We start from the raw sequence: 27013 nt of genomic DNA, 5'->3' as shown, positions 1-27013 counted from the left end.
TTCTGATTATGATCTGCCTTTTCCGTGAATATATGTTCTTAAATGTTTTTTTTTCTAATGATCTACCTTTTCCATGAATATCTGTTCTTAATTTTATTTGTGTGTACAAAACACACTACCCTACTTGGAAAGGTGTTTCATTCTGAATGGATGTTCACATCTTGATTTGTTTGGAAGTTGGATTTTAATATGTGGTGCATAATTTTGATGATGCTTACATTAAAATTTTGCTCTGGGCACTTATTCTGCTAATAAGAAGTTTTGCAAAGGACATAAGGAAGAACAACAACTTGTTACTTTAACCCCTTCCCTGATTATCTAGAGTATTCTCTTGAGTAACTTAAGTATATCTTTGTTTAAGCAGATCACTGAGCTGATTAACAGCTCTCCTGGGGCTGGCCTGAAGGATTAGATACTTTTTAACATGTTTGGTTAGGAAAGAAAACAAGAAAATCATTATGGATTGTAGGGTTATTCCTAATGAATCTGTCAAGCTCAGCATAAACTGGTAATGACAGATTTTACGTTGAAAGCAATACAGAAAAGAAAAGTCCCCGCCAGGAATAGAAGGATTAAAACTTGGAAGGTGAAGGGAGAGAAGGCAAGAGAGTTCAGAAGTAAAGTGGAAAGAGCCAGGGAAGAAGATGTACATGGAATGTCAGAATAGCCTGAGGAAACATGGGATGATATGGAAGAGATTGTGCTGCCAGCATCAGCAGAGAACTGTGGTAGGACAATGGTAAGCAGCAACAGGAAAAAGAAACAGTTGTGGAATCAAGAGGTTCAAACAGTTGTGAAGGAAAAGAATATAGCCAGAAGAGGGTGGGAAGAAGATATCAACTGGCAAACAAGAGAGCAGTGTATAGACAGACAAGAGGGGAAACAGATAGTGGTAGTGACTGCAAAGTAGAAGCCAGACTTAACTGAAGAATGGGAAGTGAAGAGAAAATGGAAAGAATATCTTTCACAACTATTAAACAAGGAGAATGAGTGTGAAGAACTGGAAAAAGTTACTCCAATAGAAAGACCGATAGGAAACATCAGAGTGTATAGTTGAGAATGCTTATAGAAAAGAGAAGTAAATAAAGCTGCAGGAAAGTCAGAGGTAACAATAGAAATATTAAAGCACTAGGAAATCTGGGCAAAGAGTGGTTGCGCACACTATTAGAAAAGGTTAAAATGTATAAACAAAAAGGAGATATATTAAATTGTGGGAACTAAAGAGGAATAAAGTTTTTGGAGCATGTATTCAAGATATTAGAAAGAACAGTAGAAGGAAGATTAAGAGAGAGGATAGATATACATGAGCAGCAGTTTGGGTTTGCAAAAGAGCACAGTGGATGCTATTTTTATAGTGAGACGAGTCGAAGAGAAGTATCTAGAAGGAAACAGGTAAGTTTATGTCTTGTGGTTCTTAAAAAAGCATATGACAGGGTACCAAGAAAAGTACTAGTCTATTGGTATTTGAGAAAGAGAGGAGTACAAGAGAAGTTGGTAAGGTTAGTGAAGATGATGTAAGAGGGGGGCAAGAACCACTGTACGGAAAAAATATGGGGAAACAGGCATTCCCTGTGGAGGTTGGCCTCCATCAGAGATCAGCTCCGAGTCCATTCTTGTTCCTCAGTGTTATAGACACTGACATCAGAATTAGGGAATAACGAAGAACTGTGGTGCAGGAACTGACGTTTGCTTATGTTTTAATCATTATTGCAGACACAGATGAAGAACTGCAAGAAAGGATTGAAAGTGAACAGTGGAAAGTCAGAGCTAATGATTAGTAGTAGAGGAGGGCATGAATAAGTAAACATTTAAGTGGAAGATGGTACAATGCTAAAACAGAACAATGACTTTATCTACTTGGAGGGAGGTACTGAGAAAGCAGTGATACAGAGAGTGAAAGAAGCATGGTGAAAATGGAGAGAAGTAATGTGTTGTTTTAGACAAGAAATGTCATTAAGGCTCAAAATTAACATTTATAAGAGTTATCAGGCCCATATTATTACTATATGGGGTAGAAACTTGGCCACTTAAGAGGAAAGAGGAGGGACTTTTGGAAAGAATTAAGATGAGGATGGTGAGATGGATTGCTGGAATATCGCTACTGAAAAGGAGGGAGAGTCAAGATATAAGAAGAATGTGTTGTGTATGTAATGTAATGGAGAAAGCTAGGGAAGCTTGTCTGAGATACTATGGCCATGTAATAAGAGAAGGAGGTTGAACCAATTAAGAGGGCTAAGAACGTCCCAGTGATGGGTGTCTGGATTAAATGGATGGATGTGGTGGGGAGGGATAAGGGTGAGGTGGGACAGGGGGAAGATGCAAGAAATAGAAATAGATGGAGAAATTTGACTTGAGCAGCTTACCCTGCTTTACAGTGGGACTGCTAAGGTTGAAAGAAGAAAAAGAATAATGAGAATACTAGAAATTATCAGAGAAGGGGTTAAAGGAACAGGTTTTTTGCCAAACTTCTTGCTAGCAGAATAGGCACCCAGAGCAAAAGACTGTAAGTAGGGTAATGTCTGTAAAAAAGCCTTTTATGTTTTACAGCTATGTAGTTCATATTATTTTGTGGGATCCATGGTATGTTATAGAATATGTGATGAGCAAGAGCTTGTCATCTTGAAAAGAATACACCCGTTGAAAAGGTGCATATTTGATCATATATAAATGTCTTGTGAGATTGGTATTTGAAAAAGTTTTCAGTCCTTTTAGTATTCTGTATTCAATTTTCATGAGTTATTTATGAACATAAAAAGTGTCTTTAGCCTTTAACAATGATTTACAGTTTTTTTTTAATTATTTCCGTGTTTATCCCTGTTATTCGGGCATTGAAATGAGCTTGAGGCTAGAGTTTTCCAGCCTTTAAAACATAGTTCTAACAAAGATAAATCTTTCAGTAGGAATTTAAATGCTAGGAAACTGCACATCATATTAAAGTATGGTGCATATAACCAATATTAACGTTTTATTCCTTATCTTTCAGTACTTCCCCCTATTTTGATGAACATTCTTGAGAAGCGTGGCACTCTGAAACGTATGCCTTGGATCGCGGCTCCATTGCAAGTAGCACTCTGTGGTGTTTGCCTGACATTTGCTACACCAGCTTGTTGTGCCCTTTTCCCTCAAAAGGCCTCAATTGCTTTATCAAGTCTGGAACCAGAAGTCAGTGTAAGTCACATTTAGCACTGGTGAATGCTTAGTGTTTGTATTTAACAAAACTTCGCATCATTATTTATACAGGTACACCAAAATTCTTGAAGTCTTTATTAAAAGAAATATTTTGCTGCAGCTGTTAAAATGTGGGTGCTTTTTTTCTAATAGTATTGAGGTATAGTAATGTATTTTGGGATTACGCCCTATATAATATTGTATGTTATATAATTGCATATCCTGCCTTTCTGGGGTACATTGCCCTAAACATTTCAGTACAGACAATTTTATTCTTATCACAGCTTACAGTAGCCTCTGGTCATTGATAATTGTATGTGTAGTCATTATGAATTTGGAGACCACAGAAAAAAAATTTTCTGTAATTTCAAGTACACTACTGGGCATTTCCTTAAACTTATCTTTCAGAAGGAACATAGCCTTCCACCCACATGCCATATGGATTCACAGGTGTATCTCACTTTGCATGAAACTGTGAAACTTCTGAATGCTTTTATTATATATTATTATCACATGCATTGCTCAACAAATCAACAGTGTGCCAGTTCTTATTAATATAGTTCATTTACTATATCTGTACTATTAGCCTTTTTCACATTTCTTAATTAAATGCCAAATGCCAAAGTCTAAGAGATTATAGAAATGGACTAATCTTTGAGGCCCAAGACAAGGATGGCTGGTACACGGTATTCAAGATTTTTGGAGAATTAGTAGTGTACATATAATAAAGGTGCTATTTTCAAGTTTATTTCAGATGCTGGCCTTCAGCAAGAGACCTAGAATATTTTATTATAGTTTAAGATTGTATAGCAATCCCTCGATTATCTAGATTTACAGAGCCAACAAGCCCTGTCGGATAATGACAAAATCCAGATAAGGGCAAGGAAAAATCCACAGATGTGCAAGGGCAACTATGTACCTTTCCTCACGTGACCTTGTCAGTACAGGCAGTCCCCGGGTTACGACGGGGGTTACGTTCTTGAGACGCCGTAAGCGGGAACATCGTCAAAAATCCTAAGAAAACCTTACTTTTAATGCGTTGGGTGCATTGAAAACTATGTAAAGTGCATTCTTATTGCATTTTTTATCCAAAAAAAACTTCAAATATTGATTATTTAGCATTTTTGGTGTCATATTTCATCTGCCAGATGAGCGTTGTAGGTGTCGTAACCCTGGAACATGCATCGTAACCCTGGAAATAATTTCTGATGAATATAATTGAAAAGTGCCTTAACCTTGGAACATCGTAAGCTGAACCTGTCGTAACCCGGGGACTGCCTGGGCAGTCCTCGGTTACTGGCAACACAGTTTTAGGTGCCAATAATTGAGTTATGGCACCTTAACATACCCAACAGGGTCGCCATAAACCACTGAGTTTGGGTTAATGGCAGTTTTCACTTATCAGTACCCCACCAAGAATGGAACCCCCACCAATAACTGGGGACTGCCTGTACTTAATACGGTACGCTACACAATGTTTTTAATTTGCCACCAGCACTGTAAAATACAAGTACCACCCAACTTACAAATGAGCTTGCAACCATGAAATTCCATCTTGGGAAAGAACACCCTGGTATGCCTAAGAAGGCTTCTGATCAAAGTTTGACAGTCTCAAGCATCAATTAGAAAGTAATTGATGCTTGAGGACAGTCAAACTTTGATCAGAGGTCTTCTTAGGCATACGAGGGCGCTTTTTACGAGACAAAATCTCGTGGTTGAGACCTTCGTTAAATCTGACAACCCAGCATCAAACTGAATGCCTCCTCACACCCAGCTGATTCAATATCTGCTTTGTTTTGAGGCCAGATTGCTTCAATGCACATATCTCTGCTATTATCTGTTGACTCATTGTCTTGGCCCATATTAAGGTCACGGGGGCAATAAAGTGATACATGGTTGGCCAAAGTTGCGGTGGGGGCTCTGACCAAAAAATATATACAGCCGCTAATTAAACCTCCAAACAAGTGAATGAGAGCTCTCTCCTAGTTGAGTGTCTAAGCTCCACCCCCCTTTCTCTGCACAATGTAAGCAGCCTAATGGACTGACAAATGTCACGTGACATGTACTCATATGCATCAGCCCACCCAACCCCACTGCCAGGAGTACAGTTGTAAATATAATACAGTGGTTCCCCCCGTATTCATGGGGGATGCTTACCAGACCCCCCTGCAAATGTTTTGAATCCGCAAATGTTTAGAACCCCCTGCCTCTAAAAATGCTTATAAACTTTTATCTTGAACGGGGGAAACACCAAAGTATCCGTAAAAATACCACCGTACATCAAGTATACATTAAAATATCATCCTATTATGGTTCATATTAATCTTTGAAATATTATTGATACTATTTTAAAGTAAATCTTACATTTTATGCTTATAAATACTTAAGTACGCACTGTATGACTTAGTTACGAATGTGAAAATAATCCAGTCCCCCCATATTTAAGACGTCCAGTTCTCTTTTTACGAGAGAGAGAGAGAATATATATATGAACATTACAAATTTTTTTTTTATACTAGTACGTGTAAATAGGTTACTCACCAGTGACGAATGTTGATTAAAGATGATCATGATGAATTAGCTGTGCAGTCCAATGAGTTTTGGGTTGTAAGTCGTGTGGTGTTGTTAAAAGTCTTAAGCTGGAGTATACTGGGATTGGAGAACGTGAACAGGTGGGTAGATTGCGCATTTGTGCTAAAAAGGAAAAATTAGGCTAGGAAAATATTCAAACTGGTAACAGATGTTCAAGGAACTTGGGGATCTTTGGCCATCCCTAGGTCTCCCCAGCCTCAGTGCAGGATTTGATCACTCACTGTAGTGCTTCTAAGGGGACTTCTGCCACCACAGCGTCAGTAACTGGGCCTTTTGCCTCAGTAATTTTGGCCTCAGTTACAGAGCTGACAGGAACCACATACATCATTCTCCAATCCTGTTGACATCCAAGTTCCATGTGGCATCTTTCACTCTGAAGCGTCTTCTCCTAGAAGTTTTGATGAAGCACAAACAAGATTGTACGAAGAAACTCAAGAAGAGGCACCGTTCTTCATCATCACCTTCATCATTGTTGTCGTCTTCATCTTTTGTCTTCACCTCCTCCCCTTCTCCTTCCAAAGGTCCCATTCTGTATACAAACCAGAAGGAGAAGACTGCTTCTACCAGACGAGTCCAAGGGCATGGGTCTCCTGTGGCTGCAGACTCCCTAGGCACAAATCCCAGACATTAAAGTAATCTTCCAGGTTTGGTAAAGAATCTTCTGCTGCATGTTTCTTCAGGGATTTGGAGTGAAAGCTCATTCTTCTCTCAGATCTCTGTCTAGCAACAACATTCATTGCACATAACAGTGCCTTGGATGCTCTGCATGCTCGTCTCCCAGCCCAGATCAGTGCCACTGAAGGTTCCGCCTTGGGTCCTACCGACCTGTGTAGATCTGTTCAGCCCTCGCAGTCCACAGACAGAGCATGGCCTATTGAGTGAGTGTGCAGGTTTTTTCTCACCCCCTGCACGGTCTGTTCCAGGATCCCGAGACACGATGCCCACTCCTGAGTCCACTCACCTGGGAAAGCATCAAGGATGTCCATTGTTCAATCTCCTTCGCACATAGAGGCCTTGGCCTTGAAGAAGGTTACAGCACGTCATCGGGACAACCCATATTCTTGCCCATGTGCGTGCGATCAGGCAGTTCCACTCACTTCAAAATTGTCCTGGAATTTATGACTAAGACTCAAAATCTCGCCATCCACAACAACAGAAGCATAGACATTCAGATTGTACCAAGGATGTAAAGGGCATCCTCTGCCACAGCCCAGGGATCTGGAACAACTAAACAAAATAGCTCTAGTTCTTATTGTGTCTGGTCACAAAAAGGTCTAATGGTGACCTTCCCCATAGAAGGAAAAGCCTTTCTGCCACTTCCTGAGACTTCCTGTTGATGCAATTACACCATCAAGTCATGAAGGTGACGAGACTAAGTCCTCCCTGTTTGTTGACAAGGTACCGCCGTGTAGTGTTGTCAATTATTAGAATCATGGAGTGCCCTGTTACCCTCTTTTGAAATTACTGTAGTGCTAGGAAGGCAGCTTTCATCTCCATGATGTTGATATGAAGTGGTTTCCTTGGTGATCCCATATCCCTGATGTTGAGAGAACTTCCAAGTGTGCTTCCCAATCCTCATAAAAGGTGTCATAGAACAGAAGAGTTTCTGGGGGGGAAGAATGAAAGGGCACTCCTATGGCCAAGTTCCTGTCGTCCAGCTGCCAGGCTAAGTCCTTTTTCACTTTGGCTGTGAGAGGAACTTTGAGCAAGTGAATCTTTTGAATGGGACCGAAACTTTTTAAGTCTATTGGAGAGAGTGTATGTGGATTTGACTATGAGAAATTATAATTTCTCTTAGTATGACCTGACCAGCAGGTTGCTTCTGTTTGGCCATGAAAGACTGGTTAAAGTTCCTGAACTTTCCTTAAAGGCATTGGTTTGATGGGAATACAGGCAGTCCCGGTTATCGGCGGGGATTCCGTTCCTGGTGGGTGTGCCGATATGCGAAAACCATCATTAACCAAAACTCAGTGATTTAGGGGGCCATAAAGGTGCTTATGGCGCCGATAACCGGTTATCGGCACCATAAGCATCCTTATGGTGCGCCATAAGAACCCTTATGGCACAAATAACCAGAACTTGTCCCGTTTGTGGCACCGTAAATCGCCGATTTTATGGCGCTAAACAAGCGCCATAAAACTGAATCTCCAACAACTGAGTCTGCCAATAACCACAGACTGCCTGTACCTTTGCTGCTGCCATGCCCAGGTGAAGAATCTATTGACTGGGTATGAAGTTTGACTTTTCCAAATTTATCAAGCTGCGTAAGCGGTGACAAAATTGGAGAAGACAGTCCCTATCTTGGATTAGCTCTATAAGAGAACTTGTCAGGGATAGCCATTTGTCAAGAGTTGTAGTATTCCCTGAGGATGAGCACATCAAAACTAGGATGAACATTCTGATGAAGACTTGTGGAGCCGTTGAAAGGCCAAAGCAATGAACCTTGTACTATGGGCAGACTATCTCTCCCAGGCTGAAGCACAGAAAATTAAAGGGAGATTGATGGATTGGAACTTGAAAATATGCATCCTTGAGATTCTCCTTGATGGTTTGAAGTACTGTGTGAGGTGTTTCCATTTTGAACAGTCTTCCTGAGAAAAGGTTGAGTCAACAGGTCTATCACCAGCTTCCAATTGCCCAATGCTTTGGGAACCTGAAAGTCATGGCTGTAGAATCCATCATTTTCCTTTCTTCCTCTTGGAGAGCTAGATGTTTCATCAAACCTCGAGAGTAAGTCGATTGGGGTAGTCATGATTCAAAACTTGTTAAAATAAATTAAAAAAATCATTTGTTTTTCCTAGGATATGGAACCTTAGCTTCCATGCTGTCACTAACTAGAAAAAACAAAAAATTATATCAGGTAGGCCTGTGGGGTGTGTGACCTGAGTCAGCCTAGCTTGCCCAAATTGAGAGTTGATTCACTTTCTCTCATTACTCCAGCCCTATGATGGTAAAGATCAGAAGGCAAAGGGCAGAAGAGAAAAGATAAATTTTTAATGAAACCTATGGTTTATATCTTAAGAGAAATTTAACACATTATTTTATAAAATTTATTTGTTTCGACGGGAAAGTGAACCTACGCTTTAATAAATGTTGCCTCATCCTTAGGAGGAAGGATAATCTTTTCCCTGCTACCACAAGGAGAGCATGCCTTTGTGTGTGTGTGTGTGTGTTTTTGGCCTGAAAGGTACCCTCAGATCTTTTGAGGTCATTCTACCAGAGATTAACATATATATACTATGAAAAGAAACTAATTCATCCCATTATTCACCAATTCCTCTAGACATTACTTCTACTGACCCTGTACATCCATGGCAGTATCCTTTTTGGGGTTTGAAGCCCTTTTATCACTTCCTGGGCTGCCACCATAGGATCAAGGTGAATGTATCCAGGGATCTGTGAGCCAGGTCTCTTAGAATGAAGAGCGTAAACGAGTGCTGCTTCCACATGCCCACCTTCAGGCCCTGTAGGAGTGATTCTTCTTCTATGGTGCTTCTCACCCACACTGGAGTCCTAGGCCCTAACTATGATTTCTCTGATTTGGTGCCGATAACCGGTTAATGGCGCATCTGTCAGGTATGATATGGCACCATAGCTCTATTTTCAGCACCTTATGGCACGGATAACCAAAACCTGGCCTGTTAAGGCGCCAATCACCAATTTTATGGCGCTAAACTGGATTGCCATAATCTGAGACAGGTGTCATAAAACCGGATTGCCATTAACTGAGTCTGCCGGTAACCAGGGACTGCCTGTATTTTAGGTCAGCAAAAAAACAACTATTACAAAATAAATGAAGATGAAAAGAACCATAGATTGAAGAATTTTTTGCAACTATTTCCAACTAATCAACTTCAAGGAATAGTTGTGACGTAATCAGTAGGTGGGCTTAGCTGTAAAGCCAGCTGGACTTTGCTGTAGTAATTGTATTAATGCACAAAACAAGTGTGTAAGTGATAGTTTATATAAATATATAGGCATAAAGCTGGATAGAAGTAGAATAGCTGTCTCCCTATCCGAATGAGATGTTTATCACCTCCGACATACCAACCCTCCCGTACAATTCCTCTTCCCAGAGGAGCTTCGCCTGTTTTTAAAATACCACTCCATGAAGGGATCTCACAAGCAGGCTCTATTGAACAGCGAAGTTGGTAGTTTAAAAATACAGCCCTCTGTATCCTTTGATTACTGCCACCAGGAGTGCCTTCTCTTGCTGGAGGAAGACGAAATCTGCTTCCTTCACAGAGATCTTGAGGGGATAATGGTCTGTTCAACTGCACCAATAGAATTTGGTCCACTTTCTTTGGTCAATATCAATGTAGGTGGTCTGAGGGGTGTCTATGATGGTTACTGCAGCCCCTTTTCAAAAGTCCTTCTTTCTGAAGAGCTGCTAGATAACCCACAACCATGAAGACAGAGGAAGGCCATGGCTTGATGTACTTTCCATTGTGCTCCTGCATCAGAAGGGCAGACCAGTTCCCTTGAAACTTCTATCAGCAGATGTAGTTGCTTTGTGTAACACACTGTGTGTAGCTACAGTGATGGCCCTGGTTCTGGCAGGGTCTGTTCAGGACTTTTGTTATTTAGCTTAATGGAGGGAAGCCAAAGTTCATGTTGTCCCTGACCGAGTGACCATTCCATTATGTTGATCTGGTCCTTATTGTTGAGTTGATTGGCAACCACATTGTAACTGATCAGTTCTAGGGCCCAGGTTGCCGACTATTTATGTATCTTGATCGCCCGATTGCATAGTACCAGGGAGATTATTCCTCATTGCTTGTACACATTGAACATGACTACCATGTTGTCACTCATCACAACTACAGATTGGAGGTTTGGAAGTATTGCAGAGTGAACTGTGTTGACTCAATCTCCTGAATGATGTTCCTTCTCATCAGCGGGTTGCACATCCCTGAAATGCACTCGCTGTTAAGGTGTGCACCCCAGCCCCATTGGGAGGTGTCGGAGAATTCCAGCATCTCTGTAGGTGGCCTGTTTAGGGACATCCCCTGCATAAGGGTGATGAGGGCCCTCCCTCACCTTCAGGGCCATTTTTGTGTGTTCTGACAGATCCTTCCACACCTAGTTTCTAGGGTGAGAATAAGATGGCCTGGAGAACCTGCCGCCTCTTCGCCGGCTGAAAGCTTCAAAGAGGAGCAAGTTGTGAGAATGTTCAGCAGGTTGTCTACCCTCTCCTGTGAAGGCTCTAACCAGACCAAACCTTTGGCCCTCTCCTCTTTCTCCTGTAATGGGATGAGGATCAGACATTTGCCCAACTATCTCCTCAATCTGATGCCCTTTAAATGTGCCCAGGATGCTGCCAGCTAGAAGAAACTGGTTAAGACCTAGGTTGCTGTTGTCAGACTGAAGTAAGAGGTCAGAACTTGCAAATCACATCCTTGGTGAGGAATCACAGGTACTTCTTGGAGCTCAAGTGGATGGGAATGTGGAGGTATGCATCCTGCAGATCCCCAGGTAGATGCTAAGACCATTCAGGGTCACTAGATCTATCACTGCCTGCCATCCCCAGAGACTTTCTCTACCAAGAAGAGGTGTTTGTAGATCCCCAGGGAGTTGTCCTTCACCATTTCCACGTATCCTTCTGCAGCATAGCTTTCACTTCCATCTCTAGGGCTCTACACCTGGAACCTTCCCTCTTGCCAGGGCAGCTTTTGATCCTCTGGGCTGGTTGAGATGCTCAAAATGGCTGTGAGGCAATTTCCTCTGCTGGGCCCCCCTGTTATGCCTCTGTTAAAGGAATCTGGGCTGGGGGGAGGAATGTTCACTGGTATTAGGCTCCCTTGCTGTCCATTCCCCTGGGCTTGTGAAGAGGTTGAGAGGAGGATACCTGCAATTACAGGGTATCTCAACTCCAACTGTGGCGCCAGAGAAATTTGTTTCTGGTGTTTAGAAATTCATTTTTTTATATAATGTGGTTCAGATCCCTCAATAAATTGTAGGTCCTGTTGCTAGATAACCAATTGGTTCCTAGCCATGTAAATATCCAATCCTTCGGGCCAGCCCTAGGAGAGCTGTTAATCAGCTCAGTGTTCTGGTTATACTAAGATATGCTTAATTTTTTTCCTCAGGGAGGGACTTGGATGAACTCAGGGGGAGGGGGGGCGCACTTGGATGACAAGTCAAATGGCTCCCTCCTCTTCAATATACCACTTTGTCTACAAGTATCCTTCCTGATGCACAAAGTTGGAGAGGACCTTTATTGAGGGCACCAAGTAGTGCCTGACCACTAGCCAATGCTCTGGGATGACTATTTCTTATTTCCTGTAGCCAGGGCCCCTGGTACCTGCCAGACCAGAAGATGGTCCTAGCCAGTATCAGCTCCAGATTATTGGCCTCGACACTGTTCATCCTGAGACCTGAGACCCTACTGCTTGAACCTTTTGAGCAGAACATGATTTTTCAACCTGCAGATGGAAGGCTCTAAGGTCTTGGGGAATGCAGCAGACTTCTCTGGCAGGACAGCTGAGGCAGGAACAACTCAAGACTTAACCACAACCAAGGAGTTCTCTGGGCCTGCGATGAAAGGTTGTCCAGCTCCACTAAAAGGCCCTGTACCAAAGGGGACCATGTTAGATGGTACAACTGTTTCACCTCCAAGGTTGTCAGGGGTGGAAGCTGGGATCTGCCAACCCAAAGTGTTGATGAATCTGAGCCATGGAATTAATTTATCCCCTCTTCTTCCAATGGCTTCAACTTTGCAAGGTTATCCTGTCCTTTGGTTTCCATTCCAGCCAGCTTTGCCTCCAACAGCCTTCTGCACTGAAAGAGGCAGACGCCTCTTCACTGGTTGACGATCCCTGAAGCAGAGTGTTGGTTTCTGCTATGCTGTCCAGTGTTGGTTTCTGCTATGCTGTCCTTACATGTACTGCTTTCGTCTCCTGGGTGGAAGCTGGGTATCACTAGGTGGGGAGTCCTTTTGCTTCATCTGTCTAGGTCTAGCAGGAAAGGAATTATGCTCTGGGTGGCAGGAACTGGAGCGGTGCAACACACATCTTCAACTTTCTCTGGCTGACTCCTAAACTGCCTGTCTCTTGATCAGCACCTGGAATAGGAACACCTCATGTAGGTGTGGGATGTCACTCTCTCCTACTTCTGGTGGGGGAACAGCTTCTCTTCTTGGAATGGTCTCAGCCCACAGATCTGCTGCTTGCCAACCTGCTCTATTCGGATCTGCTACACCTGCTCTTCGTGGAGGAAGACTTATCCCTACAACGCTGACCTGAGGTGGGCAACGGATGTAGAAGGATGGTGAGAAGGCTATTGAGGGGAATCAGTCTCTTCCACTGCTCTCAGAGGTTACAGCAGATTGTCCATTCCCCCCTTTCCAGACATGTTAAGGGGGGGGGGACTGAATCCAAGTGGGAATGCATCTAGCCCCCCAACGTCAGCCTCTTTTACTTCACATGCACTTACAGACAAGGGTGCAGGAGGAAACATGTTACCTTCTGTTGTCCCTTGGACCGGTGGTTTAAGTCAAGGATGGGCTTCTTGGGATCTCTGATCAACATTACATGTCTCTGCTGTCCTTGTCTTACCAGGACGTCTCTGATCGTGTCTGTCTCGCTTGCCACAGGTTCTGTAAGTGTTGCTGGAGGGGTGACAGTGACTGTGGGAGGTATCACTGAAGGAGGGCCTTGGGGTTGGTAAGGGAGAAGGGCTGAGACTAAGTGTTGCTTCCATGGAAAAGGTAGTGTTCCCCCCATAGGGAATGTGTACCAGACACCCCCGCAAATAGTTAGAACCACCACTAAAAATGCTTATAACTGCCTATCTTGAAAGTTCAGATACCAAATGTAAACCTTAAATAACATCCTACTTCAAATATGCCTTAAATTACTAACCTATTACTGTATTAATCTTTGAGGTTATATTATTATAATTTCAAAGTAATCTTAAACATTTTACCATTAAAAATATAAAAATATAAACCTACAGCCAATAAGAGAGAGAGAACCATTGAATGGCAACATCATATATCTGACCATCAAAGAGTGAAATTATGAATTATTTCTGAGACAGAAAGAATATTAATACTGGAAGAGAGGGGGAATACTTCAAGACTCCAACTCCTTCCCCCCCTCCACTAATAGTATATCAAACTGTCATTTACTCCCCCACCCTCCTTCCTCTAAGTGGATAAAAAGATTGGGAATCACTATTTTTTTTATTAATCTTATTAATATTTGAAAATTAGTTATAAGGTAAATCATTTATACTATAAAACAAATAAACATACGTTAGTAAGAGAGCGAGAGATAGAGAGCGAAATGTTATTGTTATTGTTTAATCTCATTAAACTTGATATTATTGGAAAACTAGTACTGTATATTATTATTTTACCATAAAATGTAGTAATACCCTTAATGATATACTGTATACATACGCTTCCAGCCCAAACAGAGGGCGAGAGTTACCACCATGACATGTAACTCCTGTGGCAAAAGAGAGAGAGAGAGAGAGATATCCTTATTTAAAAGAGTGAAATGAATAGATTATTGTATTTCTTTAAAGTACTATCACACATGAATTTTGAAATTAGTTGATGAGAAAATATTAATAAGCATATACACATGTACAATAGAATTCTTTCATCTCTGTAAAAGAGAGAGAGAGAGAAATTACATGAACTTGAGTGGGCAACACAACCTAGTCGGCAACTCTCTCCCCCTCCTGTTACATTACTTAATATACATATATGACAGCTGTTGGACCCCAGCCACCTCAGCTTGGCTACCTGGAGTTCAAAGACAGATGCGGGGTAGAATGGATTTTCTTTCATTCTTACATAATTTTTTTTTATTTATAAACTAATATCTTACTAATTCACTTTAAAGAAATGAATTGATAGTATTGCTGTTTACATTGTGGCGGGATCACAAGCTCAAAATACAAGCAGGCAGAATCCCCCCACATAAACTTTACCAATCCGGCTGCCAAACTTTCCCTCTTTCACACTTTTCCTCTTTACACTATGGAATACCTGCAGGACAATTGACCCACCTACACACGGAACAGAAAACACAAACACATGTACTGTCTGCAGGTCGAGGTCACTGAGACACCAACAACCGTCGCAAACCAATACACAACCAACAACAGCACAACAACAACCAAGGACCACAACACAACAACCAAGGACCCCAACTCAACAACAGCCAATTCAATCGCCAACCAACCATCCACCAATAATGCCCTCTTTCTCTCTTATGGAAAACCAAAAACATAAATACATACTACATGATCTCAACAGCAACACAAACCATGAGACTTACTCTCTTGCTCTCTCTAAGATGTTGTCAAATTGCCCTTGAATAACTCCTCCATATTTCCTCCCCGTTACATTTGACAACGTCTCCTTACACTCGCAACACCCACGGATGCTTGGACGCGGGCCCCTGGGATTTGTTTGAGTGCCCTCATATACACACTCAGTTACACCGCCATCCACTTCTCCCAGACCACTTCCAGTCAGACTCCCATTACCATCTCCCTCACTACCATCTTCCCAAATCCCATCCACTATCTCATCTACCCCTTCTAACTCTTATCTTACTTTCTCTCGTAACTCTGCCACCAAATCACTCACCTCATTTACACTCCTGCCAAACTCCTGAAGAGACTCATTCATACTGCCAACCAAGTCCTTACTACTTCACTCCCTTTCTGCTGAAATCTCACTAAACCCTGACAATTCAAACCCACACACACACTATAAGTCATTCCTTCCCTCAAAGTCATCCGTATTACAAACCTTATCCACCATTTTTACCCTAACCCTAACCTCCTCTATCATGCAGTTCACATTTCTCCCTTTCATTCCCTTTCGTTACCTTCTTCCATACTCAACCAACACTAACTGCCAATCTTCCAGACCTGTTTGCTCACTGACACTCGGCTCACACTTATTCACTTTCAACCACTCACTTATCCCATTCTCCCGAGCATACTGTTACGTACTAGAGGACCCACCCAACTGAATCCCCTTTTCACTTAAATTCACAAATTCCCAGCTCGACTCTTCCTCTTTCACCTACACACACGTCACATGATCTTCCATTCCACACACTTCACATGCGGCTCCTTACACATCCTAGCGTAATGCCCACACTTTCCACAATTACTGCAAATCTTGTTCACACGGGTGCCCAACATCCACTAACTATATGCCCTATCTTCCCACACCTGTAGTACATAATACCCCATCTTTCTTACTCTCACTCACTAAGTGGCCCATTTGCCCACACCCGAAACACGCCTGTAATGCCCACCAACACTCATTCTTCTTGTGTCCTGGCTTACCACATCTGTAACACTGCTGCTCTCGCTCACAACTAACTGACCCTACTCTTCTGACACTCGCACTCCTGTCTCTTTTAGGGCTAACTACACTCACGTTATTTGCTCTAATGCTCCTATCAACCACTCGCTCTGCCATTTACCTCGCCCCTTCTAAAACTGCCTCCCTATAACCTCAGCTACTTCAGTCCTAACACTAACACTTCTACTCTCTTTCATACGCCTATCTAACTCATAATCCTCTACTATTTCTAAAGTGTCATTCCACTTTAACCTTTCATTTGTCCATCTCATTTTCTCATTACGTTTCAGATTTATAAACTTGTGGCAGGATCACAAGCTAAAAAAACAAGCTGGCTAAATCCCCCCCCCCCCCCCCCACCCCCCCCCCCCCCCCCCCCCCCCCCCCACCCCCCCCCCCCCCCCCCCCATAAACCTAATCACTCCAGCTGCCAAAACCAACCTCTTTCACACTTTCCTCTTAACACTACAGAATACAAGCAGGACAATTGACCTACCTACACACACACACACACACACACACACACACACACACACACACACACACACAAAAACTCAAAACATATGTACTTACCAACCTCCAGATACTCCAGGCTATCCTGTGCTGTCTGCTGGTTGAGGTCACTGGAACACCAACAAGAAGAAGACCACAGCCAAGAACCACAACCCAACAACAACCAAGGAACACAAGCACAACTCAACAACACAGCAAACAACCAAGGAACACAACCACAAACCAACAACACAGCAAACCACCAAGGAACACAACCACAACCTCACATATAACAACACAGCAAACAACAAGGAACTCAACCACAACTCAAGACCACTGCACAAACAATTACTAACACAAAAAAAACACACAAAAAGGCAACACACACCCATTAACAACACCAACCTTAACAATAACCAAAAAACAAATCAACAAAACACAACTCAAATAAATCTCAATGCCTTAACCAGACTGCTGCCCACACTACTGTCTCTCACAGCTTCTGACTGAAAAACTAGCTAAAAAAAAAAAAAAAACTAACAATCAACAGCACCAGCAGACAGCCCAGAACTCACCAACAGCCATTCAGTCATTAACAATCCATACAGCAATACTCTCTCTCTCTCACACACACACACACACTGACTGTCAAATGGAACCCATAACTCCTCCATATTTCCTCCCCCGTTACATTTGACGTCTCCTTACACTCACAATACCCACACTAACCCTCTTACGCCGAAGCCCTAAAAATCAAAACCTCTCCCGTATGCCGGCGCCGGTTTGGAGTGAGCGCGGAAGCAGAAAAAATAATTTTTTCAAAAAATCACAGAGCGCTTAGTTTTAAAGATTAAGAGTTAATTTTTGGCTCATTTTTTTGTCATTGCCTGAAGTTTAGTATGCAATCATCAGAAATGAAAAATAATATCATTATCATATGTAAATAATGCGAGATATGGTAGCGAAAAAAAAAATTCATAGATAATTGTATTCAAATCACGCTGTGCAAAAAACGGTCAAAGCTAACGAGTTACTTCTTTTTTCGTTGTATTGTACACTAAATTGCAATCATTTTGATATATAATACATAGTAAAACAATAAAAGCAACACCGGAAAAATATTATCACAAAATGATGTACGAATCCGTAACGCGCGGACGTAAAAAAATGTTATTTTCAAAAATTCACCGTAATTCTAAATATTGTTCTAGAGACTTCCAATTTGTTTCAAAATTAAGACAAATGATTTAATATTACGATACTGTAAGAGTTTTAGATTAGAATTGGAGATTTCGACCATTTCGGACGAGTTAAATTTGACCAAATGTCAAAATTTTTATATATATTTTTTTTTATACACATATTTCGGAGATGGAAAAAGCTACAACCTTCACTTATTTTTTATTGTATTCTTCATAAATTTGCACACATTTTGATATATGAAACTCTATAAAATGCGATGTACGTATTTCGGAGACTTGCGGCCGCGAATCGGCGCGCGGAGTGAAGGTAAATATATTTTTCAAAAATTCACTATAAATCACAATATTGTTTTAGAGACTTCAAATTTGTTTCAAAATGAAGAAAAATGACGGAATATTACTAGGCCGTAAGAGTTTTAGCTTACAATTGCGTTTTTCAACTATTTCGGTAGAGTCAAATTTGACCGAACGTGATTTTTTTTCTATTTATCGTGATTTATATGCAAATATTTCGAAAAAAGAGAAAAGCTACAACCTTCATTATTTTTAGATGTATTCTACATGAAATTGCCCATATTTTCATATATAAAACTTTATGTAACAGCTAATTTTAAATGGTGCAAACATTTCGACAATCGCACAAAAAAATTCTGATTTTTTCGGAAGAGTTACCGCGCGGACGTAAGGAAATTTTTTTTTTTTCTTCATAAATTCACCATAAATCGAAATATTGTGCTAGAGACTTCCAAGTCGTTGCAAAATGAAGGCAAATGATTGAATATTACTAGAATATAAGAGTTTTAGCTTACAATTGCGTTTTTCGACCATTTCGGTAGAGTCAAAGTTGACCAAAAGTTGAAATTTTTGCACTTAAAAGTTTTCGGCTGGTAGGCCTATAAGTATTTTTCCGCGAATTTTTAAAAAAACTTTTTTGAGCCGACGTATGATACGTCCAATCGGCATACGGGAGACATTTTGACTCGACATTTAATATGTCCAATCGGCGTAAGAGGGCTAAATAGCCTTCCACAACACCCACAGATGCTCGGACGCAGGTCCCCTGGATCTTGTTTGAGGGCCCACATACACACTCTCAGTTACACCACCATCAACTTTTCCCATATCACTTCCAGTCAGACTACCATTACCATCTCCCTCACTACCATCCTCCCAAATCCCATTCACTATCTCATCTACCCCCTATAACTCTTGTCCGAATATCTCTCGTAACTCTTCCACCAAACCACTTACCTCATTTACACTCCTGCCAAACTCCCGAAGAGACTCATTCATACTGCCAACTACATCCTTACCACCTGATTCCCTTCCCGGCAAAACTTCACTAAACCCTGACAATTCAAACCCCCACATGCTATACGTATTATTCCTCCCCTCAAAGTCATCTGTATTACACGCCTTATCCACCATTTTTACCCTAACACTAACCCCTCTATCATGCAGCTCACTTTTCTCCCTTTCATTTCCTTTCCTTACCTTCTTCCACTTTCTTCCATACTCAACCAACACCAACCGCCGATCTTCCAGACCCATTTGCTCACTGACACTCGGCTCACATGTATTCACTTTCAACCACCCACTCATCACATTCTCCTGAACATACTGCCGCACACTAGAGGACCCACCCAACTGAATCCCCTTTTCACTTACCCGAATTCTCAGCCTGACTCATCCTCTTTCGCCTACACACACTCGCCTCGTGACCTTCCATTCCACATTCAACACATTTCGCACGCCGTTCTTTACACATCCTAGCATAATGCCCATTCTTCCCACAGGTGCCGCAAACTATGTTCATATGGGTACGCTGACATCCACTAGCTATGTGCCCTGCCTGTCCACACCTATAACATTTAATATCCCTCTCTTGCTTACACTCGCTCACTAAATGCCCTGATTGCCCACACCGGAAGCACGCTCCTAACGCCCACCGACATTCATTCTTCCTGTGTCCTGGCTTACCTCATCTATAACACTGATCTCCTCGCTCACGACTAACTGGCCCCTACTCTTCCAACACTCGCACTCCTCTCTTTTTGGGCTAAATACACTCACATTACTTGCCCTAACGCTCCTTTTACCACTCACTCTGCCATTTGCCTCGGCCCTTCCAAAACTGCCTCCCTATAGCTTGTAAATTCTGGCACAACCTCAGCTACTTCAGTCCTAACACTAACACTTCTACTCTCTTTCATACACCTATTTAGCTCGTAATCTTCTACTATTTCCAAAATGTCATAACACTTCATCCTTTCATTCGTTCATCGCATTTTCTCCTTATGTTTCAGATTTATAAAATCATATACACTCTGGTACAGTCGCCAACAACTTTCGCACTAACTCCTTCTCTCTTCCGAATACAGCGAATCCACTTCCCATACTCACGTCCATACTCTTGATTACGCTCTTATTTTTACCTACCTGTTTCCACTCACTGCTATCTAAATCACACTCAGCCCTTTCCCCAGTGTATTCAGTCCTAGTCTCATCCTATCCATCATCCTTACTAGCCTTCTTTCTCTTAGTCTTCTTTTCCTCAGCCCCCTTCCTATTCTTGTCCTCAGGTTTATCCTTATCCTGTGTCTTCCCCTTCTTTCCCTTACCTATCAAACCAAATCACCTTCATCACTCGTACTCTCATCCACTCGCTCTTTCACTTCCTTTACCACTCCTGGCCCGTCACAAGACCCAGTAAACCTACCTCCTACAACTCCCTCTCCCATGAATCCCTTCATAATTTCCTGCATCATCTCTTGCACTGCATTCATCATTACCAAGAATTTTTCATCCATTTTCTCAACCATTCTCTCTTCCGCTCCTTTCACCTCTTCTTTCATTTCCATTTTCGCACTCCTTAGCATTCCTCTCATTTCCTCTAACTCGCTCTTCAGCTTCTTACACTCTACCCTCAACTTATCATTTTCCAGCTTCCCTCGCCAATCTTAACTCCTCCTTCAGCCTCTCTATCTCCTTCAACCCTTCCATCCTCACTTTCTCCACCAATCACACAACTCAATACCCCTATCGTCCTGCAGCTGCCGCACCAATAGTCCCTGTTCGGGCGCCAAAAAATAATGTGGCGGGATCACAAGCTAAAAAACAAGCTGGCTAAATCCCCCCCCCCCCACATAAACCTAATAACTCCAACTGCCAAACCCACCCTCTTTCATACTTTCCTCTTAACACTACAGAATACAAGCAGGACAATTGACCTACCTACACACAGAAACCAAGAAAAAAAACACAAAAACAAAAACACTCAAAACACATGTACTTACCAACCTCCAGATACTCCAGGCTATCCTGTGCTGTCTGCTGGTCGAGGTCACTGGAACACTAACAACAAGACCACAGCCAAGAACCACAACCCAACAACAACAACACAACACCCAAGGACTACAACCTAACAACTCAACAACAACCCAGGAACACAACCACTACTCAACAACACAGCAAACAACCATGGAACACAACCACAACCCAACAACACAGCAAACAACAAGGAACTCAACCACAACTCAAGACCACTGCACAAACAATTACTAACACAAAATAACAACACAATAAAGACAACACACACACACACCCACTAACAACACCAACCTTAACAATAACTAAAAACAAATCAACAAAGCACAACTCAAATAAATCTCAATGCCTTCACCAGACTGCTGCCCACACTACTGTCTCTCACAGCTTCTGACTAAAGACTGACTGAAAAACTAACTAAAAAAAAAACAGAACTCGAACATTCAACAGCACCAGCAGACAGCCCAGAACTCGCCAACAGCCAATCCAGTCGTTAACGATCCATACAGCAATTTCTCTCTCTCTCTCTCTCACACACACAGACGTTGTCAAATGGAACTCCATAACTCCTCCTCAACTCATATACACTCTCAGGCACAGTTGCCAACAACTTCCTAACTAACTATTTACACTCATTTATCCTTTCATCCCCAAACTTTTTCCTGGCTAATGTTTCTAACCTACAGACATACATTGACAATGACTCACCAACATTCATTCTTGCTTTTTCAAAATCATGCTTTCTCCTATGTCTAACGCTATTCTTTATCCTCTTTGCCTGTTCCACAATCCTGGCTTTCATACTCTCATATGGCACATTCCCTACACTCATCACTACTCAATACATATTCAACAAAAGTCCCATCAAAAAGCTACCTAACTCTCTTGTTGTCCCCATACTTAGCCACACAATACTTCTCATATTCCTTAAAAAAAGTCCCCTATATCCCTACTACCATATTCCTCATATTGTGCACATCGGGGAGCCTCTCTCATATACACAACCTTTGTACTTCCTGCTCACTCTCACTCTTTTTCACTACTTCCATACTAACATCCATGCTCTTGGTTACGCTCTTCTTACCCTTCTTTCCACCTACCTGTTTCCACTCACCACTATCTAAATCACTCTCAGCCCTTTCCCCAACGTATTCAGTCTTAGTCTCATCCTGTCTGTCATTCGTACTAGCTTTCTTTCCCTTAGTCGTCTTCTTTTCCTCAGCCCCCTTCTTATTCTTGTCCTCAGGTTTATCCTTATCCAGTGTCTTCCCCTTCTTTCCCTTACTTGTCACAACTAAATCACCTTCGTCACTCGTACTCTCATCCATTTGCTCTTCCATTTTCTTTACCACTCCTGGCCCGTCACAAGACCCAGTAGGCCCACCTCCAACAGCTCCCTCTCCAAAAACCCTTTCTTCATTTCCTTCATCATCTCTTGCACATTACTCATGATCAATCCCAACTTTTCATCCATCTTCTCAACCATCTGCTGCCCGGCCTCTTTCACTTCCTCTTTCATTCCCTCTTCCGCACTCGTCATTCATCTAAACTCTTCTAACTCCCTATTATATTTCTCACACTCAAGCCTCATCATCTCATTCTCTGTTTTCATTGCTCTACCAACTTCCCTTGCCAACCTCAGCTCCTCTTTCAGCCTCTCTATCTCCTTCAACCCTTCCATCCTCACTTTCTCTACCAATCACACTCACTAACCCAATCGTCATGCAGCTGCCGCACTAGCAGTCCCTGTTCAGGCGCCAAAAATTTAATGTGGCAGGATCACAGGCTCAAAAAACAAGCAGGCAAAATCCGCCCACATAAACTTAACCAATCTGGCTGCCAAACTCACCCTCAGCCACATTTTCCTCTTAACACTACAGAATACACACAGGACAATTGACCCACCTACACAACAAAAAACACATACACATGTACTCACCCAACTCCAGATATTCAGGGAGAGAGTTATCCATATTTGAAAGAGTGAAATGGAAAAGATTATTGTAGTATTTCTTTAAAATACTATCACATTTGATTTTTGTAATTACAGTTGTATTATTATTATTATTATTTGAAAATATTAATTAACATATTATACATACATATGTACCATAAAAATATCTCATCTCAGTAGAGAGAGAGAGAGAGAGAGAACATTCCCTCCTCTCCTGTCACATTACTTGATATATTTGACAGCTGTTGGACCTCAGCCACCCCAGCTTGGTACCTGGAGTTTGAGAGAAAGATTCGTGAAAAATGGGATTTTCTTCATTCTTATATAATTTTTTAAGTTTTAAATTAAAATCTTACTAATTCACTATAGTATTTTCTTTAATGAATTGATTGCTCTTTACATTAATATCAATATTTGAAAATTAGCAAATCATTTACTTACCATACAAAAAATACATTATGTGATATCATTTAATCTTATTAAACTTACTATAATACAGTATTGATCAATATTAATATTTTAAAATTAGTAAATCATTTTTGTATCATAAAAATGTATTTAGTCATGAAAATAACATCAAAATACACTAATTAGTGATCATTTTTGTCGGAAACCCCGCGAATAGGCGAATTTCCTGCAAATAATGGGTAGGCATGGTCCAGAGAAATCCGCGAATCCGGAGAACACAAATACAGGGGACCCACTGTACTACTATACCCAGCTCCTGACAAAGCTTAGGAAGTTGATCCCTGTCCTGAATTAGCTTCTCCCAGGAGCTTGCTAAGACCAGCCAGTCATTGAGGTATCTTAATGAGCAGATCCCTTGAGCATGAGCCCATGTTGAGACTAGGGCAAAGACCTTTGTATGAACACCTGATTGGCCGTAGCCAATCCGAAGCAAAGGACCTTGAATTGGAAGACCTGCTATCACAGAGAGAATCAAATGAACTTCCTGTACGAAGGGTGGATCAGAATCTGGAAGTAAGCATCCTCCAAGTCTATTGACAGCAAGAAGTCGTCATTTCTTACTGCTGCCAGAAAACTGTTCCCGGGGCCATCCTCCAAGTCTATTGACAGCAAGAAGTCGTCATTTCTTACTGCTGCCAAAACTGTCCGGGGCATCTCCATCCTGAACCTCATCTTCCTTACAAAGTGACTCAGAGTGGAAAGATCGATTAATGGTCTCCAGTCGCCCATAGCCTTCGGAACCAGGAAAATTCAACTAAAACCCCAGTGAAGGACACTGTACTTCCTCCACTGCACCCTCGTTCAGCATCTTCAACACTTACCATTGAAGAGCTTAATACTTCGGGGAGTCTTAAGCATACATCATATTGAGAAGAGGTCTGTTCAAGAGAGGAGGGAAAGAAGTCGAAGGGTAGTAGATATCCCACCCAAAGAACATCTACTACAAATTTCTCCGCTTCAAGCAATTGCCATTTGGCCCAATGGCCTGCCAGGCATCCCCCTACCTGTGGCAATTGAGAGGGAGAGGCACCTAATCTACTGACGACCCCTGCTGCCCCTTTCTCTAGAGCCCCCTCCCAGGTTTGTAGGGGCGGGATTGAAAGGGTACGCTGTTGCTGTCTTGACTTTAGCTGTGAAGAGGACTGAGGGACCCTTACAGAAGTTGAACACCTGGACAGCTTGACAGAAGACAGTCTTGCCTGCCTTTGCTGAGGGGGAGGAGGACAACAAGAGCAAGCCTCCAACTTGGACACTGCTTGAGGGACCGGCCTATCTTTGGTACCCGCTCTTTGCTGGTAGATCCGCACCCCCAGACTGGGCAGACTTTAAGGTTGACTAATTTAAGAAAAACACATCAATGTAAAGAGGAAGATATGGTGTAAGAAAAATAATGAAAATTTTTCTGAACCTTCGATGGGGAAGTTTGAAGTGAATATTTACAACCCTGTGCAGGGCCTTTTTTTCCAAAACTCTCCTAAAATATACTAATTTTACAAGGTTATACGTACATGTTTTTTCTAATAATTTTATTTGTAAAATTATAATGACAGCTGACAATGTCATAACAGATAACTAAAATCAGCATCAAATTCTGAGTATATTGTAAAATATTTATGAGATTTACCGAGATGGGGAGATGCACTAACTTTGTGAGGTATACTTATTTTTTTTTTTTTCTAATATTTTTTGCAAAATTATAATTGTAGCTGACATACTATCATAAAAGATAAGAACTAAAACCAGCAGCAATCCCTGGGTATATTAATGAGCAAAAAAATAAATAAAAGTTATCTTAATTGGCTACTTTTAACATACATATTACACAGCCTTATGTTTCTAACACGGTAAAACTTTCAAAATTCAAAAAATTTTATAAGTCTAGATTCTTAATAAAAATGGAACTTGCTAAATACACAGGTTTTACATAAATGTATAAAAGGATAAGGGTCACATGATAGGCAAACTGAATTATACAATTGAGTCGAGTATAGGACCTGTGAGATCAGTAGTCAAGACTTCTGGGCCATTTCATATGAGGGAGGAACACTTAACCTCATATGAGAAGGCATAAAGAATGTTTAGGTTTGTCTTAAGTCAATGCCCCCCCCCCTCTGCTAGGGGAAGGAGAGCATTTGAGTACTATCTGTAATCAAGTTTTTTTCAGGGAAAAACATTTCCACCTTCAGATTAGTTTTGATGATGAAAATTGTCTGAACAGATGATATAAAAAATTAAAAACTACCTTTTGGTATTCTGTATTTCTCTTAGGATAGAAATCTATGCTTTCATAAAGGGAGTTGCCCTACACATAGCAAGGTGAGCTTTGGAGCTCAACTCAAAAACAACATCCAGTCACTCTGACCTATGAACTGTTACGACCTCATATAGTCTATAGCTCCCCCAAAAGTGTTCCTAGCTGTCAGAGCACCAATTGTCTTACATCTGTGTTTTTGGGCGGAGATTCTGAGCATGCCATGTGTGGAGTTAGTAAAAGTTACATGATATCACCCACCATGTAGTGGTTACTTAATTAGTTGATTTTGTGCTAGATCATTACCCAAATAATTTACCATTAGAATAACATATCAAAAGATTAGTTTTTGCATGGTTTTAAAAAGCACAGGTATTTTGTTAATTATTATTCTAATCTAAACCACTGGTTTGTAATAGAGAAAATGTTGAAAAAGTTTCCAGCTTGTGTGTGGGATATTTTAAGTTTAGAATCTCTTAGTTTCTAATTTCATTAATCACCTTTTTTCTCTCTCAACAGGACAAGATTCATAAGCTTCCTAATCTTCTAATTTCATTAATCACCTTTTTTTTTCTCTCTCAACAGGACAAGATTCGTAAGCTTCCTAATGCTCCAGAGATTGTGTACTACAATAAAGGTCTCTAGAAGCAGCTTACTATTAGCTTCAGATGAAATTATAATTTTCTTTTAACATCTTCATGCTGGTGTTAATTCCAGTATACTCCCTTCCATTCTGTTAATATTTGTCATCCATCATGGCAGTTTCAAGCTTATTAGCAACTGTGTAATTAAATTAGTGTGGAAACAATCCTGTTAATCTTCAACCATATGAATGTAGTCGTAATTTGGAAATATACATATTTTCATACATGAATTTTTGTGTCCTTAAAAAAGAATGTTTCTGTGTTCATATTTAAAACATTTTCTCCAGTGAATACATTAAAAATTCCTGGCACCATGTGAACTGCTTGTTAGCATACTAATTGGAAGAAGCAAAGTTTTGATGATGAAAAATGTATAAATGGGGTATATAGTAATATATATATATATATATATATATATATATATATATATATATTATATATATATATATATATACATATACATTATACAACATATACATATATATGTATATGTATTTCTTTATTCTTTTGAAAAATTCCCTTGAAAATTTATGGCAAATTTTATCTCACTTTACAACTAAATCAGTGCTGAAGATT

The 27013-nt window shown here is 41.1% G+C and overlaps 1 protein-coding gene across 5 annotated transcripts in view; it reads left to right on the top strand.

Moving 5' to 3' along the window:
* Positions 1-26661, top strand: part of LOC135216371 (sideroflexin-1-like) — a 185789-nt gene extending 159128 nt beyond the window's left edge. For all 5 annotated transcript variants that reach the window (XM_064251628.1, XM_064251631.1, XM_064251630.1 and 2 more), the window contains exons 8-9: positions 2984-3168; positions 26379-26661. In XM_064251628.1, coding sequence (XP_064107698.1) covers positions 2984-3168; positions 26379-26438 — 245 coding nt within the window. In that variant the 3' untranslated portion in view covers positions 26439-26661. The remainder of the gene's footprint in view (positions 1-2983; positions 3169-26378) is intronic.
* The last annotated feature ends 352 nt before the right edge of the window (positions 26662-27013 follow it).

This window comes from Macrobrachium nipponense, chromosome 6 (assembly GCF_015104395.2).
Source record: "Macrobrachium nipponense isolate FS-2020 chromosome 6, ASM1510439v2, whole genome shotgun sequence".
NCBI classification, from domain to species: domain Eukaryota; kingdom Metazoa; phylum Arthropoda; class Malacostraca; order Decapoda; family Palaemonidae; genus Macrobrachium; species Macrobrachium nipponense.
This window is presented reverse-complemented; position numbering and strand designations above follow the sequence as displayed.